The sequence below is a fragment of the Oryzias latipes genome, chromosome 6 (assembly GCF_053564925.1).
Source record: "Oryzias latipes strain Hd-rR chromosome 6, Olatipes_Hd-rR_3.1".
NCBI classification, from domain to species: domain Eukaryota; kingdom Metazoa; phylum Chordata; class Actinopteri; order Beloniformes; family Adrianichthyidae; genus Oryzias; species Oryzias latipes.
The window spans coordinates 9,103,712-9,123,996 of record NC_136242.1 but is presented as its reverse complement, the minus strand read 5'-3'; the positions used below and the strand labels follow the sequence as shown (position 1 = coordinate 9,123,996).

Genomic DNA, 20,285 nt, shown 5'->3' with positions numbered 1-20,285 from the left:
TTTCCCTACATTTTCTATTAATATAATGCAACTGCATTGTTGACAGCAGGGGAAGGGGTTGTTTGTATTTGTGTTGAAAATTATGTTAAAATGTAATAAATACATTTAAAGACTAAATGGTTTTTTTATGTGTTGAATGTTGCAGACCCCTGCTATAGAAGTATCAGCAACAGAATCAGCAAGATCTCCAACAGCATCTTTACTTATCCACAAATAAAACCTTTCTCTGTTTACACCCACAGATTGATCAATGGCCTGAATGAGTACACCTGTGAAGAGTACGGTTCAGTACTATTAAAGACATTAACATAACTCAAAGCTCTAATTCGACTAAAATAACTAATTAGAATCCCTTACTCTAATGTTTTAAAAAACATATGTTATTTTTTTTTTAGAAATATTATTGTTGTTTTTTTAATTTCAGTATATTTGTTGTGACAAAAAAACTTAATTAAGCACAGACACAGTAAACAGTTAAATTGTTCCTGATTTAATTTAGCCGTAATTTTAACAACATTGATGTAATAAAACACAACACTTGCAATTGCAATCACTGCAAATATTGAAAGCACTGGCCTCAATGTAGATACATTTCAGACTAGAAAAGACTCAATAAATATTAAAAAACAGAATACAAACATTGAAGCTGTGTGGAGAACAGCGTTATATTCTTCAATACTAGTGATGAATGTTGGGTATTGTAGTTTATAGCTGTATATCACAGTTCTGTCATATTTTTTAAACACTACTAAACTTTTCTGGAAACTATTTTTATAGAACATACTACACAAGTGAGAGTTTTTACAAGGTACTGACTTCAAGGTACTACAGTGCTTCAGGAGGAAGTTATTGTGTGAGTGGTGGAGGTGTAAACAGAAGCTTCTATATGTGAAGAAATGCAGTTTTTATTAAGTTACCTGCAAAAAAAAATCAGACAGAAAAGTATGACAGTATTTACGATAAAAAGGAGGAATCTAGTTGCATTGATAAATCTGTTTCTTTCGTCAGCCTGTGTTTAAGCCGAGGCAGGAAGGTCAGTAACCTGCATCTCAGAAGTCAGAAGAGCTGCAAAAAGAAAGAAAACAGGCTGTAAGACAAAACAGTTCTATGAGCGTAAACCTTAACTCTATAAAGTCTACTTAATCAAAGAATTGAAGGTGAAAAAAATTAAATTAAGATGTTTTTAAACCCTTTAAATGCACAAAAAATATGCACAATATAATTTTCTCTATATAGACAGCATCAACTATAATACTTTAGGTGTTTTTGTAAGATAGATAGATAGATAGATTTTCCCAAAAGTATTTGTTCAATCTTCACATCATGATGTCACTTGTGCACATCATATAAGCAGTTTCTCACTTCTTTGAAGAAGTTGCAATTGCTTTGGTACATCCATGCAAATGATTGTATACAATTCTCTGCTCTTTGCTACATTATCAATTGTTTATGTCATGTTGATCAAAATGTATTATATAGTTCACTGTGCAATAGTCTTCCTCCTCAAAACACCTAGTCATTAGTTCCTCGTATAAGTCATTAACTGCAAAATGGTTGACCAAGTTGTCATAATGTGACAAACATATTTGGCTGCATTGCAAGAGAGGATATTCGCTGTGATGTGGATGAGAATTTGTGGCCTAACATACAGGAACGACAAGAAGTGTAGGAAGACCTCACCAATTCCTACTGCACTGCCTGTACTGTTGGACAGAATATTGTCCTATCTTTTTTTCCCTTTGTGTTACTGTTTGCAGTGGGTTTTTTCTATGTTGGTATGACATGGTTTGTCAACAAATTACAATATGAACAATAAAAGTGTAAATGTGAATCTTGTCCAGTCTCTTGCAATCAAACAGAAAATGTGTAACTTACATTTTACAATAATTGTCATCAAAACTTTAGTCATAGTTTACATCAGAACCTCCCTCTAAAGAACACAGTTATATTGACAACATGACTACATAATTTGACTGTCTTGTTCATAGACAATGACACAAGGACTTGACATTCTGATGGCACTGACATGTTCAATGACATAAAGACTTAGTGTTGAGAGATGAACTAAAGATTTTGAACAAGTTACAGGCTTTTGCAAGAAATCCATAGTGTTTTGCTGTTTGTACAAATTGTTTTGAGAAATGCACACACGTATTTGCAAACTTCAATACTGATCTGAGAATTGTACTAAAGCGACTGAGAAAAACTGTAAAGTTTGATTTGATTTGATTTGATTTGATTTGACTTAAAAGTGGGAATCTGTCACACAGCAAAGACCTTTGGACTTCACTTTGGACATCAGTTAAAGATTGTAAAAGCATAGAGCCATCTGCTCCACTCGAATTGTTAGATAGATAGATAGATAGATAGATAGATAGATAGATAGATAGATAGATAGATAGATAGATAGATAGATAGATAGATAGATAGATAGATAGATAGATAGATAGATAGATAGATAGATAGATAGATAGATAGATAGATAGATAGATAGATAGATAGATAGATAGATAGATAGATAGATAGATAGATAGATAGATAGATAGATAGATAGATATAAATATATGTAAACTGTAAAATTCTACCTTTTAATAAATGGCTTTTTGGCAAACTGCACTCGGTCCCTTATCGCTGTTCCAAACACCAACATCTGCTTCTCTGTGTCAATTACGCACTGTAGTATAGATGAGGAATGAACAGATAAAATGACATTAAGATTTTAATCTATTCTGTAAAAGCCCTTTCACATATGTGACTTATGTGCATGTTATTCTTAAAAATCTTTTTTTTGTTGGCTTTTTGTCTCTTTATCAAACAAAAAATAATTTTCTTCATTTTTTTCTTTGTATTTGTTTAAATTCTAAAACTGCAAATGATTTCCTCAATGCTCCGTCTGGATATTAACTGAAGGGTGGGCGTGTTATTTTTTTTTTCACCTTGAGAGACCGCAAAGTCTTTAATCCCAGAGACATGAGGGGCTCAGTGCTTTCTGAAAATAAATGTTATCATAAGAAAACAGCTTGAAGTCACCACACTTCACATTTATCATCTTCCATACCCAGAACGAGAAAAGAAGACATGATTCTGAGCTGTCCGATGGTCAGGCTGAGCTCCTGGATGCATCCTTGGACACAGACGTTATGAGGAAACGGAAAGCCATTCAGCTCTGTTCGATTCTTCTCGACTAAAGCGGTCAAACTTTAATAAAAGTGGGGCAATATGGGTCAATTATGAGTTCTGGTTTAAATGTGGTTAATTATAATATGAGGCAACCTCACCCTAAACTCTCCACAGTCCGTGATGACATAAGATTCTGCTTGCAGCCGGTGTCAATCAGCACTTTCACTTCCTGTCCCAAACACTGTAAAAGCACAAAGGGACCAACACTGGAACTGTACAGTTGTTGTTATGAACCATCATTTTTTCTTTCTGCAGCTGGAAAGGCATGCATTTTAAAAATGAAAACCCATCTTCCACCTACTTTGCACAACACGTGAACAAAGTCCTCGTCCTCCCTGTTGTCCTCTCTTGAATTTAAAGGGCTCAGGAGCATCCTGCCGCTGTTTGGTGCCATGCTTTCACAGGCTTGCAGCAGCCGCTTTTGGACGATGTTATGTGGCTGCTGCAACAAACACAAAGCTGAGATTTAGCTCAGGAAAAACAATGGAAAACCACATCTAAATGAAAAACATTACTATATTTAGGGATGCTATTAGGATCCATATAAAAGTGACAAGATGGATTTTCTGAACTGAGACAAAAGAGCTTTGATTACATAACCTGCACATTTCAACTCAATCATTTAAAAATGCTAAACTCTGGTGAATCCCAATATTGTTAAATTATTGTTACAGATAGTGTTAGGAATTTGACACGAGGCTCACTCCCTGTTTAGACGTTCCAAGTTTCTTCAGTCCATCCAAGGGCAACAGATCAGCTGAGTCTCTATGGAGGAACCGGATAGCTTGTTTCAGCCTCCTTTGCTGCCTCAGAGCTGCAGCATCCAGAGCCTCTGAGCTCCAGCGGTTCTCCATCTGCATCCCTGTGTACATGATGGAAGCTGAGAGGGACAAAACACGGGTCTGTGCAGGAGCGGGTGTCCTAGTCCTGCTGGTCTTTTCCTGCCTGCGTCTCACACAAGGAATCCCCTAACCACTACATCTGTCAGAGCAGGGGAGACTCCCCCATAAAGGCACCACAAACCCAGACAGCTGACAGTGGACTTCCAGGCTAAAATTTCAAAATAAAATTCCTTAACATTTAAAAAATGGAGCATCGTGACAATGTAAAGGCAACAGTTGACCTTTTTGCAGTAGATATGTTGACACATCGGTCCATATTTGCTCATGACTGAGTTCTGGTATCTGAAAAGACACATAATCATGTTGTTTATACAGAAATTAAAGTCCTGGAGATTTTAATCAGTCTGTGGCTATGAACCAATTTGCTGACAGCTACATTTTTGGGTTATAGTGACACTAAAAAAAAAAGGAATTTAAACTGTATAGCAACCTAAAGCGGACAAGGTCCCAGAGACAATAACAATCCAACAAATGTCCTTTTTGAAAAGCTTTTTCAATGTGTAAAAACATAATCATAACATGTTACATGATACAATGCAATCGATAGTAATAATAACAACAAAATATTGATTGTAACAATGCAAAACATGTTAAAAAAGGAACTGGCAGAAGCATATCTTATTGAAGGAAAGCTTTATAACTATATAATCAAGATGCCTATGATACCTATATAATGTAATAATAATGATTATTATCATTTAACATCCTCGATATACAATAGTAATAAGAATAACAGTTGTACATATTTATGCATATCTACCATTACAATTTTGATTGATTTAATATCCTCATCATTATCTTTATATATGCTAGTATTTAGCATATATACTTGTATTGTGTCCGTAATTGTAATTGTTTTAAAACTTTAAAATATTTCTACATTATTTTTGTTCAAACACCAGACTATTACAAATTTTTTGTTGAACATACAGACACATAAAATCACCTATGGTAAATACAATATTTAAAAGCGTACCATTAGCTTTAAATTTTTTTTTGTTCCTCTCAGCTTATAGGAATAGTATATATATATATATATATATATATATACAAATATATATATATATATATATATATATATATATATATATATATATATATATATATATATATATATATATATATATATATATATATATATATATATATATATATATATATAATTTCTGGATGCTATTTGGTGATAAGTAGTTAAAGGATTCATGTGATATTAGAACAGTTTGATATTTTTTATAAGAGTCTGTGGTTTTAATAAGTATTTAACACTGTAGATGTCATGCAACGTTTTAAATTACTGGACAGTTTAAGATTTTAGTTTTTTCCCCCTTTTTGTTTTAAAATGCATTTTGTGGTTTACTTTAAGATGAAAATCTTTGAGGTAAACTTGGGTGATTTCAAAGAATCACCCAGTTATTTTTTTCATTAGAAGAATTCAGGACATTTTAAAATATCTTTACAAATTTAAATCCAAAAATTAGTATGACCATTTATTTGCCATGGTACATACAAAAAAACTATAATATTTGCAATAACTCATCTATTGTTGAAGTTTTGAAGGTTCATATTAGAATGACATAAGCAAAAAATAAAGAAACTTAGCAATTTTTGCAAAAAATGAAAAGTCTGTTTTAGAAATTTGGTTTAGTAACAACATAATCTTTAAGCAATTAATGAAACCCAAAGGACAATTTTACACTTACTCAGTTTTTAGAAATGTTTCATGTACCTGTATCTTCTGAAAACATTTCCTCTCTGTAATTATTGCAATTCCTTCTGGTTTGAAAATGTTGCTTACAGGTCTTTTTTTTTTCTTGCTTCAGTAACATTCATTTACGATGGAGTATAAGGTCCAGTTTACAAAAAAAGTATTTTTATTTAATTACAAATTTAAAGTTGTAAATTTACAAGAAAAAGTCATACCTGTAAAATATGAGAATAAGCAGTACATTTACAACTTATTCCCGTAATTTAACAGGTATGACTTTGAGATTTAAAGTCGTAAAATTTAGAACTTTAAATCTCAAAGTCATAACTGTTAAATGACAAGATTTATAGTCATTATTTTATGAGAAAAGAAGTAATACATTTATGACTTTAAAACATGTACATTTACGAGAAAAAGTCGTAGATTTATGACTTTAAATCCCAAAGTCATAAATGTTAAATAACGAGAATAAATAATAAAATTCACAATAATAAAATTCATAATTAAATAAATAAATATTTAATGATATGTGTATCCAACTTACCATGGAAAAGAATTTGGATATTACCCTATTAATATTTTAACTAATAAGATAAGAGATGTTTATTTCAAATATTTATATAAATATTATTCGGCTGAATGTTTCATCTCCCATAGGTTTCAAAAGGATATCTACGCCAGCTGTTCTTTTTGCAACAGTCATCCAGAAACCTTTACACGTTTATTTTGGATTTGTTCTTATACCACAAAATGTTTACACTGGTGTACTAAAGTTGCTGGAAAAAAAATAATTTTTTCATGATGTTTCCTTTTGCTATAAGCATTTTATTTTTTTTAAAGAAATAAACAATAATTAGGCATGTGACTCAATTTAACTTGTCTTTCAGTCAAATTCTATATACAAAAATGTAAATATACCCACATGAAACTTTCTTTAAGTGAACTTCTTAAAAACTTTTAAGAATCTGAAAGCTATACAAACTTGGAATTTATTTGAAAAATATTAACTAAATAATTGGAAATGCACTGAACTTTCCCTCGTTTACATTTTCGTCATTATGTTGTGATTTACTTAAGTAATTTCATTTATATCTATTGTCTATTGTACTTTTTCTCATTTTTTTGCCTCTCCTGTTCGGTCTCTTATGTTCCGTTGATGCTATTTATTGATATTGTTTTGTTAATAAAGTTTTCTTGAAAAAATAAAATTCTCGTATTGTCCCATCAGAACTACACTCACCATGGACGCCTTTTCTGTGCATCATATCTATGTTAAGGGTTAAATGCTGTTTTTATTCCTATATACAAGATATCCTGCGGGTTTTAGACCAATTAAAAGCAAAATTCATCTTTAAGATAATGTTTTCGCAATGGATTTCGTCACAACCTAGTTTTGTTTGTGTGGAAATGTAGTGCAGACAGAGAAAGGTTTTCACTGCATTGCCCACATTCCCCTTCTTTTCCCACACGACCTTGTTTTCAACATGGATGCCGCAAAACTTCCACCCGCGTCTCTGTTTTTAACATATCTGCTGCATTTTATGGAGCGCAGTCGCTCGGGCCGCCGGGGCCGAGTAATCGTTGAGATATTCTAAATCTTTTATCTTCTTTTCCTCGTATGGCGCAGCGTTGTTCCACTCTTAAGCTGCAAACAATGCGAAAACTGAAGCAGAATGGCGTCTGCCTGGGGCCCGTGAGACTGAATAACAAATAGATCAGAACAAATTGTCGTTGCTGACGCGGAAGTTGACCAATAATCTCGAACTTTGAGACGTTTAAACCAATCACGTCTCAGCAAAGCTTAGTGGGCGGGACAATAGTGCAATGATTATGCTGTCATACATGTTCCCGACGCGATCGTTTCCTGCACTGGTGCATGGTGGTCGAACAGGAGGAATTGTTGGAAATTTTTCGGAGGTTAGTATATAAATTGGTTTTTACCCAGTGTGCATTATTCCTACAGCCATGTCCGTGTCGTGAGTGGGAGTGACAGGCTCTCGCATGAAATTAGTCGGAGCAAAGACACTGCTGTTACATGGGAAAGCTGACATCTTCCGACTTATATTTCTTATGATATCATTAAAAACATAATGGATTCCTCGTACATGTTTCCTTACTGCGTCGCTAGTTGACAGAACTGTGCTAATAGCTTGGTTTGAGCTGGCCAACTAGCCTCCAGTTGGCAAAAAAATACTCCACGTAGACATAACACAACAGTTTAAATACCATTGCACTTTCTGAAATACTCGATATACGTGTTAATGAATGGATTTTATTGCTAAAACGTCATAATTGAAGTAGTTAGCCCCGTAGTTAGCATTTTAGCTAACATTGATTGATTTTTCTTTTTTAAAAGAGCTAATTTAGCGGTTGTCAAGCGTTTGTCTAGGCAGCCTGACATCTATCAACGCAAGCTGTTTTTGAGCCAACGCCATGAATGTTTACTTGACTCAAAATTGCAAGTCATAGTTTTTTGATGCAGTAGCTAACAAGCACAACATGCTACAACGTTCACTTAGCGCCAAACAAATGACAAGCGGTGACAGCTAGCTTAGCTACCAACAAACCATATCATTATCATGTTGGGTGTATCACAATTCTATGATTTATGGTTCGTATTAAGTTTATTCTTAATTTGAAAATATAACTGAAAGTTCGTCAAACTTATTTTATTAGCTCTTGTTAACGTCACTGAATCAGATAATAAAGTTTAACGGTTTCATTATAGTTACTAGCTTTGTCCGTTCACCGCCTCCATATTATTATTATTTATATCATTTTAATGATTTGGGTGATTGATATTTTTTATGCTAATACATTACATACATTATTTTTTGTGTGGTAAAACATGTTTTTTGAACGTGTTCATTATATACTTATTCCTTTTTTTTTCCTCTTTGAAACTAGCACGAGGAATATAGCGCACACCCAACAACAACTTTTTGGTTGAGTTTTTATGTATCTGTAATGTACGGTATATGTCAGTGTGGCAGCGAGCATTCGGGGCTTTTTCTGAAGTGTTTGCTAACCTGCAGGCTCCAGCATTAACTTGGGTGTCCTGCATCCCTCACTGCAGCGGCTGAAGCATGCTCCTGGCCCAGATAAACCGGGACTCCCAGGGAATGTCAGAGTTTCATGATGCTGATGGCCAGCCCGTGACTCTCTGTCTGACAGAGGCTGTGACGGTGGGAGGTGAGCTCCATAATCTTGATTCTAAAATATATATGTATATATATATATATATCCAGAATGTAATATGTTTTGTGGGGATCAGATATGAGAGGAAAGGTGATTAAAAGAAATTTCCTTCAAAGATCCACTCCGATCATCTTTTGGTCTCTTGTATTTAATTATGATTATGCAATTTTTAAGCCAAATGTAAAACACCTGTGCCGTTTTGTATGACATAGTTCCTGCAGAGAGGCGGTAGTTGGTTAGAAATTCACCTTTTAAATTTGTGACTCAGAGCGACCCTGCCCCCACATCCTCTCATCTATATGTTAGAATCCTGTCCCGCTAGCTTACAGCCCCTCTCAACCCCAACCTAACATTAGCGGTGCAACAAAAACAGTGAGTAATATTGGATCTATCCAGCCGTTCAGTTTAGATCCAGATTCCAGCTCAGATGAGGAAAACAAAGACGTACACAGATCAATTTCTCTGCAAGTGGATGCATCAGAATGGAGCAGAGCAGAGAGCTTGTGGCTCGCCGTTTTGAGCTTCTGCGTCATAACTACAAGCTTTTTTTAATTTCTTTTTTTTTATTGTCTACTCGTGATTCACAACTATTTGAAAAATGAAATACTCAGAAATGCAGTTTTAAGCTATTCTATTTTTATTTCTCCTCCATCAGGAGAAAAATGCCTCAAGAACATGTTAAAAACATGATTTTCATCGGAGTGGGTCTTTAACAACTCCATAACGAACTCCAGTGCGAATGCAAATTTTACAGGATGCTTTGTTCAACCCGTCAAAGAAAAACAAAGTGTTGTTTTGGTTGAAAACCTTTTTATAGATGGAGATCAGATGGAGAGCATGGACACGGTGAGCCTGCAGGCTGTCACTCTGGCAGATGGCTCCACTGCCTACATCCAACACGAATCCAAAGCTTCCTTTTCAGATGGGCAGATCATGGATGGGCAGGTGATCCAGCTGGAGGACGGCTCCGCTGCCTACGTTCAGCACGTGCCGATGCCTAAAGCAGGTAGAAAGCAAAAATGAAACCAGATGCTGCCTGATTATCAGCTAAGCTCCAAACACACAACCGTTTATTTTGAAATGATGCCGTAGGAGGAGACAGTTTACAGCTGGAAGATGGACAGGCTGTGCAGTTAGAAGATGGAACAACAGCATTTATCCACACACCCAAAGGTAACCGGACATACTTTGAAGTTTATTATAATTGTTTATTCCTTTGTGACATTTTTGAGCCGTGCTAGTTGTGATAGCGATTTAAAAAAAAGTTCGCCTGAAGGTGACACAAATGCATATTTTTATATATAACAAAAAAACTTTTGAGGTTCTGACTAAACCTGAAGTTTATGGGCTGTGCTGCTGGTACTAGTGATTTCTTTTTTCCCTACCTAATCTGTCAATGTCCCTCCTCTTTGGTTCTGTTCAGAGACTTATGACCAGGGTGGCCTGCAGGAGGTGCAGCTGGAGGACGGCAGCACCGCCTACATCCAGCACACGGTGCACATGCCTCAACCCAACACCATCCTAGCCATTCAGGCGGACGGCACCATAGCAGATCTGCAGGCCGAGGCCACGGCCATCGACCCAGAAACCATCAGTGTTTTAGAACAGTACAACACCAAGGTAAATGCAACAGTTCAGTGTGATGGGGCAGTTTTACTAGCTTTTGAAGTGCCAGGAAAAAATGACAACACTACAAAGATCCTGCATCACGGGGGCCAGAAGAGATCTAACTAATCACTGGGTCACCACTCCCACCAAAACGCCCCCAAATTTACAAATCCTTGGTCATTTTTGTTCATGCATTTTTACATTTGCAGTATGGATCCAAACCTTTTCCTACATCATTAATATCTTGGTTATTTGATGTTCTGTGTTCTGACACTGGAATACTCTGGTATTCCAGTCTAAATCTTGAGACGGACCCTTTGACTGCCTAACCTGATGATCTTTTTTAACTGATCTTTCTTTACTTCTTATCTTTTTTGTGTGTGTTTTAAAAAATAAATCCATTTCATAAATTACGACATCAGGGTTGTGTAAATTTCCCTTTCACATGATTCGATAGACGACTTCATACATGGTCCACAAATTGATACATAAAAGATTCAACTAACTTTGTGTCGATAACATACAGCTTTATTTTTTTTACCTAAATGGATAGATGTATATTATTTATTTGACATTTAAAAACATAGATACAAATGCCTTTGAATAGAGAAACTTAGTTTTTTTTCTTACAGGCATTTTTTATTTTTAGCAACAAAACAAGAAAAATGTCAAAAGGAAAAAAGAGTTTCAAACAGTAAAACCTGGAGTTTTGGGTGTTTTAGACTCTTTGTTCTTTGCGGTTCAAAAAAAAAGTTTCACATGAACCGGTCAGGAAGCCCAGCTCCGTTCTGGAGTTACCGCTTGACTTGGTGGGGGAAAGGAGGATGGTAGCCAAGCTTTCATTAGTGATGGAGAACCACGCCGACCGCCTGTGTGGCGCGGTGCTAAGCAGCTCCTTCAGCGGCAGACTGCTACATCTACATCTGAAGGAGCGGCATCGTAGGTCATGCCTACCTGCCGCCGTGAGACTCTGTAATCAGAGCTGCTCCCAGTGAACCCACAGGAGATGTGTTCATCTCCGTCACTTTACTCTGTGTCACTTTAAAATACGCTGTGTATTTTTTAACAATATTATGACCCCTGGTGCTATTCCTTATATTTTCTCTTACTGTGGATTTTTGTAAATATGTGACACATTTACTCTTTTTTTTTTTTCTTTTTTTATCTGTAGATACTTATCCTGCTCTATTATTTCTATCTAATATGCTTCAATGTTGAAGTTTTCTCATTGCAGAGCAAATAAAGGAGTTTCTCTAATGTATTCTGGTATTGTCTGCGGTTGTGTTTAGTGCTTGTGTTTGGTTCACCTTCAGCTAATTATAGTGGATCTGACTTGGTAGAAGCAAGCTTGTGATTGGACGTCTGTTTGCATCACATGTACATAAAAGGCAAAGACAGTAGAGACACAACAGGAAGAGAAACTGACAAAAACAGATTATTTACTTCCTGATCATTTTTATACTCTTCACCAGCATAACCTTGTTTGTGTCTGTGGTTTTCAACCAATCCCTCTGTTACTCCCAGTGCTCAATCAGTTTTAATTAAGTGTTTATAACTTTTACATCCCCGCTATAGATGTTTTTGTGCTGGTATTATTTTCACTGTACACTGTTGAGCCTTGGAAGGTACATGAACCCGTGGGCGGCTATGGTCAGGCCAAACTAAAACGACGCACACATTGAACATTTAAAAGTGTTTGAAAGCTTAAATGATGCCCTCTTACCAGCCAACACCCGTCTGTCTTCTCCCTTCCAGGTGGAGAACATAGAAAACCCTTTGACGTCCTTTGGAAGAGTGGAAGCAGACAATGAAGTCCACATGCGGGTAATCTGTACATGTGTGATGTGTTGTATGTTATGGGTTTTACATTCAGGTTCAGCATGTAAAGCCTGTGATTTCTTTTAGATTGTGTTACAGGGTCAAGATAACAGGCAGGCAAGAGTCTCGAATGTTGGAGAGAAGTCTTTCCGTTGTGATTATGAAGGCTGTGGGAAGCTCTACACAACTGCACACCATCTGAAAGTAGGTCTGAATGCTGTGTTGATGTGTGTGTGTGTGTGTGTGTGTGTGTGTGTGTGTGTGCACACACCGTGTGACAACCGTTTGATTCCCTCGTATAAAGACCCACTCCAATGAAAACTCTGTTCTTGTGGCATTTTTCTGATGATGGAGGAAAAACATGAAGAAAATTAAAAGTAAATTAGCATTTCTGAGTATTTCTTTATTTAAATGGTTGTGAATCAGGAGCAGACCAAAAAAATGCAGTTGGAAAAAGATCTCATTTGTGTCGTAGAAAATATTCTGGGGCTGTAAGCTGGCAGGAGGGCGCATAAACAGAGCACCGGAGAACCCTCGGTAACGGGAAGGGGGTGGGGAGGCTCTGCTCCAATAGTCCTGCCACAGACTCAGAGGTGAATTTCAAATGAACTACTGCCGCTCTGCAGAAACTATGTTCTAAAAATAACACTGTTTTTTTAAATTTTGGCTACTGATGTTATCATCGTAACCCTTGTGCTATCTTAGGCACTTTAACATTGGGAGTTGGGTCATCTAGACCCACTAGACAGTGCTCTGAACCTTTTTTCTTCAATGATTTGTGATCTTCACTGGTGTCCATGGATTCTATGAAATCCTCTTCACCTTTATCCACCTTTGTCATGGTAAGGAGAACACGTCAAAGTAAGGGTGGGGTCATCTAAGGTAGCACAAGGGTTAAATATAAGATCTCTGGAAACACTTTTACAGTAGATCAAAAATGATTGAAGTGGGTCTTTAAATAATGCAAGTAAAAGATAAAATCCCTTATTTGCTGCATCTCTGTGAAGATCTCCTCAGCCGTACGTTTTGTTCATGTCATATAGGTGCACGAACGCTCCCACACCGGAGACAAACCATACATCTGTGATTTCCGTGGCTGTGGAAAGAAATTTGCAACAGGTAACTGCAGAAAAATCCCATTTTTTTCACCCAATTTTCTTCTACCACACTCCTGGAGGTTTCAGAGTTGACATTGTGGTGAAATGTTATCATTTAAACCTTAGAAACCAGAGTAAATATAGACATGAACTGAGACCAAACCAGGCTGGTGTCCCCTGCAGCAGATGACTGCACGAGGGCTACAGAGCAAAACGGCAGCAGAAAATTGGCCTAACTGAACATCTTTGTTTGTAACAAGGGTACGGGCTGAAGAGCCACTCACGCACACACACGGGGGAAAAGCCATACAGATGTCAGGAGCTGAACTGCAACAAGTCTTTTAAAACCTCCGGAGACCTCCAAAAACACACCAGGACCCACACAGGTACGAATGCACGCCTCACTGACGAGATGCACCACACCAGACCATAGACGGCTTCAAAAAGCGTTTGGCCTCGTCTTATTGTTGTTGTCACTGGAGCCTTGCTGTTGATAATTGACATTTGGCTTAAGGGCTTTCAGCTTTAAGAGTGCATCATTCCTGAAAGAACGCGTGACACCATAACAAAAGCCTATGGTGGAAAGTAACAGCCCGCAGTTACACGCAGACAGCTTTAAAAACACACAGAAGGCCACAAAGCTGCAGGATTGGCTGAGCAGCTTGATGAACTGAAGCTCCCCCGCGCCCATCACAGCGCTGGAGGGTATGCACATGGTCATCATCAGCAACAAGGGGACAAACTGAATGTTACAGCAAACAAAGCTGTTTACAGCTACAAAATTCATTGGATAAATAAACACAAGTAGAATTATAGAAAGCACACTGTTGACTTTTGATTCCTGCTTACGATTACTCTGTGCCTTTGGTCTATAAAAAGTCTTCTTGTCTCTTACTGCCACATGTTGCAGGTGAGAAGCCATTTCTATGTCCAGTTGAAGGGTGCGGCAGGTCGTTCACCACCTCCAACATCCGCAAAGTTCACATCCGAACACACACGGGTGAGCGACCGTACTACTGCTCTGAGCCCAGCTGTGGACGATCCTTTGCCAGTGCCACCAATTACAAGAATCATATGCGGATTCACACCGGTGAGTCTCTGTAAATGTCCTGCTTTCCGTTGCACGTTTGAGCTGATCTGGTACTTTTGGGTTTGCCCCTTATTTCATTTCTGAGCATCTGGTTACATCAAGTAGTTGAAGTCCCTCCCATCATCCTTTGATCTGTTGTAAACGTGATCCCAGTGGTCTTTAAATTATGCTGTTTATAGCTAAAATAAAAATAAAAAACCTGTGTCGTCTTCTTGGACATAGTTTCTGCAGAGCGGCAGTAATTCGTTAGAAATCTGCCTCTAAAGCCATGTTCCCGCTGCCCTTGGCAACGCATGTTAGAGCGGCCAGTCTCAATAAAGAGTCTATGGAATCGTGGAAAGGCGCATTTTTGGCTTCTGCGTTCAAAACTCGTGTTTACGTGTAGCTACGCAAGTTTCTTTGACCGTTTTTGGGCTCTATGTACAAATTCCGCATCCATTTGGCGGGTTGTAAGTTAAACCAGGTTGAGGTTCGACCAATCAGGGAGACTCGGTTTTGGAAGTAACGAATGGATGGCGTCCCTTTAAATTCACAAAAGTGCCAGCCGGTTGAAAATTGATCATGGAGGAGAAATTGATAAATGCGCCCAGCCTGGAACAAGATTCACGAGATTTGAACCGCTTCGACATTTTGCACCAAGCCTCTTCCACCTGGAGATGGCAGACGTGAGCTAGAATCAGATAGTGACCGACCGCTGTGAACACCAAGGGAGTTCCAGACATGCCTGGTAGTTTAAGTTGTGGGTGGGACGATTTTCGCTGAGCAGCCCTGCCCCCCTTCCCCTCCCTGTTGCTGAGAGCTCCCTGTTTACATGCTGTCCCGCTAGCTTACGGCCCTTCACGACCCCAACCTAACATTACCAGTGCAACAGAACAATATTGAAGCTTTCCAGCCGTACAGTTCTGAGCCAGATACCAGCTCATGAAGGCAGACTTGGATCTATTTGTCTAAAAGTGAATGCATCAGAATGGAGCACAGCGGGGAGCTTTTGGCCCGCCCAGCATATTTCCTGTTATAAATACAATCTTCTTCAAACTGCATTTGTGCTCCTGATTCACAAAAATTTGTAAAAAGAAATACTTAGATATGCAATTTTGAGCTTAATGTTTTTTGTAAATGTCCTCCATCATCAGAACAATGTTTCGATGATAAAAACACAATTTTCACCAAAGTGGATCTTTGAATGATTTTTTTTTTTTCAGCGTCTTGCCCTTTTTGCAAAAAAGCTTTGACACGCCTCCTTTTATGTTTTTCCAGGTGAGAAACCGTATGTTTGCACTGTGCCTGGCTGTGAAAAGCGCTTCACAGAATACTCCAGCCTCTATAAACACCATGTTGTCCACACGCCTTGCAAACCTTACAACTGCAACCACTGCGGGAAAACCTACAAACAGATTTCCACACTGGCCATGCACAAACGCACAGCACACAATGACACGGAGCCCATTGAGGAGGAGCAGGAGGCTTATTTTGAGCCTCCAACAGGTGAGTTTCTTGTAACAAAAACACAGCAACCGTAATTTCCCGAAACGTATTAGTCCCTAATCTGAAGAGTATTGTTGATCCTGCAGATGCCATTGATGACCCAAATGTAAATTACACCCAAACTGTGGTGGAAACCGATGACTCCAGTTCAGAGCAGGCTCCTGTGGAGAGTTCAGATCTAGCTGGACAGCAGCACGTTGCCTTGGTAACTCAGGAGGATGGAACACAGCAACAGGTAAATAGTCAACAGGTTACAGTAAAGTACTGACAAAAAGAGTTCTATGAAATTATTTTGAATCTGCAGACTTTAGACTAAATTCCAGTATTCATAATAAATGGCATGGCTAACACTTAGCAACAAAAGCACCAATGAGGCTTAAAAACTGACGGAGGCTACGTTCACACTGCAGGGCTTAATGCTCAATTCCGATTTTTTGAAAAAATCTGATTTTTTTTTTTTCAAGGCTGTTCACATTTCCAATTAAATATGAATTTTTATGATCTCCTGTGTGACCGTGAAATGACCCTGAAGTGACCCGCATGCGCAGAAGAGTACTCAACAGGGAACGACGTCACTCGTTGTTTGCGGAAGTAGCAAACGTTAACAATGGATGTCAACAACAGTGTTGTCAACAGTGGAGATCTTTTTGCATTATTAAATTTATTTTCACAAAGGAGCCAGCACAATTACAATATTCTCATTTTAAGAAGGCATTGGAGCCAAGATCGTCTGTAACCACTGTTGTGGAATGGGGATGTGTATGTGCTAGGGCCGTGCACGCGTGTGTGTGTGTGTGTGTGTGTGTAAGAGAGAGGAGAGAGCGTGTGCAGCGAGGTAGAGAATGAGGGCGGCAGTGGCGGCACGCATTCATGTTGTGTGTTAAGGGGGAAGGAGAACGATAATAAAAGAAGGTTTCCCCCAGAATGAATGCTATGGACTCTTTATTAACCCGCTCTGGAGAATCTGAGGGTCCGAATGGGAAAGTGAACCCCGAAGGAGGATCAGCCTTCGGTCCCCCGCGCTTCTGACCACAGTCGGAAAGGGAGAAAAAAAATTCATCGTGGGAAAGGTTCAACACCACGCTCGGCCATTTCGCTGGAATTCTTTTCAAAAACCGCCCGGTTGCGATAAGAGCCCTTGAGTTTGGCCTGAATAGAGCTGTCACCCCAAATATTAATCAAATAGGTGAGCTCACTTTCCTTCCACTGAGTGGTCTCAGCAGCATCGTCCGCCATGGTTGATGTTTATGTTCTCGTTTCCGCCTACTTCAATGCAGAATTATGTTTGTAGCGTATCGATGACGTGCGGGTCGGATTCATGTGGCCTGGCCGGTCAGATGGAGGTCGCATTTCAAAAGATCGGATACGTATCGTATTCAGGACCACATACCCAAGTGGTCTGGGTCGCATTTGAGGAGATTAGATCTGTGTTGTTCAGACTGTCTTGAAAAGATCAGATACAGGTCGCATAGGGGCAAAAAAATCCGAAATGGGTCGTTTCAGCCTGCAGTGTGAACGTAGCCTTAGTGATGTAATATTTCACATTTCCATATTAGCTTGAAATCTGAATGTTGTTGCCTCGGATGTGCTTCACATCAGGTCAGTATCTCAGAAGCAGACTTGCAAGCCATGGGTGGAACGATTACCATGGTAACCCAAGAAGGCACAACAATAACCATCCCCGCCCATGAGCTGGCAGCTCAAGGTGCCCATACAGTCACCATGGTAGCAACGGATGGATCTGATGAACAGGTAAAATCTCGGTGCACAAAAACATTCGGTTGAATGCAAACTACTGTGAAAAGCTTGATAGTTTTTATTTGACTGCATATCATTAACACATATTTTCTCCTAGGTGGCCATCATGACACCAGACATGGCTTCTTTCCAAACTGTGGAGGAAGCAAACTACACCCAAGAGCCGGAAGATATTCATCCCGTCACGTTACTGGCCACCTCCAATGGCACCCACATTGCTGTGCAGGTCATTAAACCAACATGGAGGGATTGTAACCCTTTAAATGTTTACCTCCTATTAAAACAGCTTACCAGATGGATCTGGAGTCGAGAATTCAAAGGAACTTTACATTTGGGAAATAATAAGGATTATAAACAAATTTCTAGAGAGACTATGGGCGAATCAGAATTCTTCTCCTACGGCTTCTGCCTACCCCTACATTTAGATGTAGCCCTCCAAACATAGAGTTATGGAAAAATAGTGTCTTCTAATCCTGAAGTCACTCCCACTTGGTGACAGCGGCAGTTTTCTGTTGTCAAAACCGTTTACAGGATACTAAAAGGAGTGTGGAGAGCACACACCCAAGCAAACACAAAGAAAAGAGGGGATCCTCAAAAACTGATGACATGTAATTACAGTTTATTATGGCCACCAGCCGGCTCCTACAATCCTGCACTAAAACCTCTGCAGAACTCTTCTTTTCTAAACAAAAGCTCATCAACAGTAAGAGTGAAGAACATATGTGGGGAATTTTCCTCTCAGGTGGGAGATTTTTGGAGTGCTTTTGTTTGTAATGGAAACATTGGTACTTGTGCTGTCAGTGGAGACAGACGGCCTAAAGACATTCAGATTTTCTAATAGTATATACATAGATCTTCTATAAAATACCAAATCACATTTGTCTACAAAATTAGAAATATATATTAAGATTATGTCAAATTAACTGTAATTGGGAAATTCTTAACCACTATTCTAGAAAACAAATCTGCATTGATTTAAATTAATTTGAGGTTGCCCTTTTTGAAAGTGTTTTACACTCCTACAGCTTTGTTTTTAATCATTTCCCCCTTTACTTGGATGCATTTAGATTGCATATTGCACTGTGGACCATTTTAAATCTCTATTTCTTTTGGAAATATTTTCCCGAGTTTCCTATTCAATTCAACTTTATTTAATTCTAATGTCCAATCATTTCACTGATAAAGTTTATCATGAATTATCTTGTCTTGACGCCATAAAATGTAATCGCTACACCTAAGAAGCATTGATTGAATCAACGTTTGCAGAACTAATGAGCTGCTATCTCAGTGTGTTTGAATCAAAGTGTTCTTGATTGCGTTTTGTTTTGTTTTGTTGGGATAATTTCAAGGCAAACATTTGTGCCGAGTTGGATGTTTTTTCCAAGTGGGTGTGATTTGTGAGTCTCAGAGGACTATAGAGCTGTTGAAGTGTTGGAGCTGATGGTGTTTTAAGAGAATGATTGAATTTTGATAAACTGTGTCAGTGTGTGTGTGTTTTTTTTTCTCACATTTTTCTTTTTATGTCTACAGCTCACTGATCAACCTTCCCTGGAAGAAGCCATTCGAATAGCATCAAGAATACAGCAAGGAGAGTCACCGGGTCTGGATGAATGATGGACTCTGTATTGGACAATTATTTAGAATCTAAACCATGGGAAATGGACTTCGGTGTTGAGAAAAAATCATCAGTTTTCCTCCTTGTTCATTTTTTTCCACAGTTTAACTTAGCTTTTACGTGTACATAGGATTTTTGATAACTGGAGTTTGCCATGCTGTTTTGTTCCTGATCCTTAAAATTAAGTTGATGCAGAAAATGTAAAGAAGGAAAGACACAATAATGCTTTATGTCTATAGTGCACATGCAGTGTACAGGTTTTGCTATTTCCTAAAAAACTTATAAAAGCTTTTTTGTGTCATTGTTGCTTGATTTTCATAGTAGCAAACCTTTGAACAATTGTAATTAGGACTAAAAGTCTCTCAAAAGGTGTCAAATTTTGCAGAAGCTATACCACAATTCAAGCATCAACTTAAAAAAAACTCAAAACATAGAAAATCTTCCTGCACATATTAGGGGTGTAAAGATTAATCAAATTTATTTATATTCCTATGATCTAACCAGATCAATCTGTCTGACGCAAGTTAATCAAATAAACCTGTTATTATAAAATTGTTTCAAAATGAAATGAATTAATTATAATCAATATTGGAAAACATTTGAATTGAGGTTTGGTAGATTTATTTTACTATAACAGAAAAAGACCAAGTACTATCACAACGGACAACACACGTGTCAGTAGAAACGGATCGCTCCATCATTACAATGTGTGGAAACGCGTTGAATTTAGCAAAGTCATGTGACCAAACAGTGTGCTAGAATGTTCTAATGATGTTCCCTTTGGATTATTTGGATGTGGAGAAACAACAGAGGCTGAACTTTAGGAAAC

General features: G+C 38.0%; 2 protein-coding genes across 5 annotated transcripts; one reads left to right on the top strand and one right to left on the bottom strand.

Annotated features, from left to right (window-relative positions):
- Window positions 1-474: 474 nt before the first annotated feature.
- On the bottom strand, window positions 475-8,953 carry LOC101174587 (nuclear receptor-interacting protein 3). Of its 2 annotated transcripts, XM_078948387.1 has the most exons (9): window positions 8,817-8,953; window positions 4,304-4,364; window positions 3,885-4,042; window positions 3,482-3,622; window positions 3,279-3,361; window positions 3,059-3,198; window positions 2,937-2,989; window positions 2,586-2,674; window positions 475-1,065 (listed from the first exon to the last, which is right to left on the bottom strand). In XM_078948387.1, exons 3-9 carry the CDS (start codon window positions 4,038-4,040, stop codon window positions 1,050-1,052), a joined length of 678 nt encoding a protein of 225 aa, XP_078804513.1. In that variant the 5' UTR covers window positions 4,041-4,042; window positions 4,304-4,364; window positions 8,817-8,953; the 3' UTR covers window positions 475-1,049. The 2 variants fall into 2 exon arrangements, with proteins under 2 accessions (XP_078804513.1, XP_023811352.1); XM_023955584.2 differs by lacking the exon at window positions 4,304-4,364 and having other exon boundaries at window positions 8,817-8,947.
- Window positions 7,680-19,757, top strand: znf143b (zinc finger protein 143b). 3 transcript variants are annotated; one of them, XM_078948385.1, is made up of 16 exons: window positions 7,680-7,704; window positions 8,864-8,979; window positions 9,803-9,831; window positions 9,908-9,991; window positions 10,078-10,158; window positions 10,409-10,605; window positions 12,349-12,417; window positions 12,499-12,615; window positions 13,455-13,530; window positions 13,769-13,894; window positions 14,419-14,598; window positions 15,856-16,083; window positions 16,170-16,318; window positions 17,683-17,835; window positions 17,939-18,067; window positions 19,372-19,757. In XM_078948385.1, the coding sequence occupies exons 4-16, from the start codon at window positions 9,919-9,921 to the stop codon at window positions 19,453-19,455; spliced, it is 1,662 nt and encodes a 553-aa protein (XP_078804511.1). In that variant the 5' UTR covers window positions 7,680-7,704; window positions 8,864-8,979; window positions 9,803-9,831; window positions 9,908-9,918; the 3' UTR covers window positions 19,456-19,757. The 3 variants fall into 3 exon arrangements, with proteins under 3 accessions (XP_078804511.1, XP_004069436.1, XP_078804510.1); XM_004069388.5 differs by having other exon boundaries at window positions 9,803-9,991; XM_078948384.1 differs by lacking the exon at window positions 7,680-7,704 and having other exon boundaries at window positions 8,839-8,979; window positions 9,803-9,991.
- Window positions 19,758-20,285: the final 528 nt, after the last annotated feature.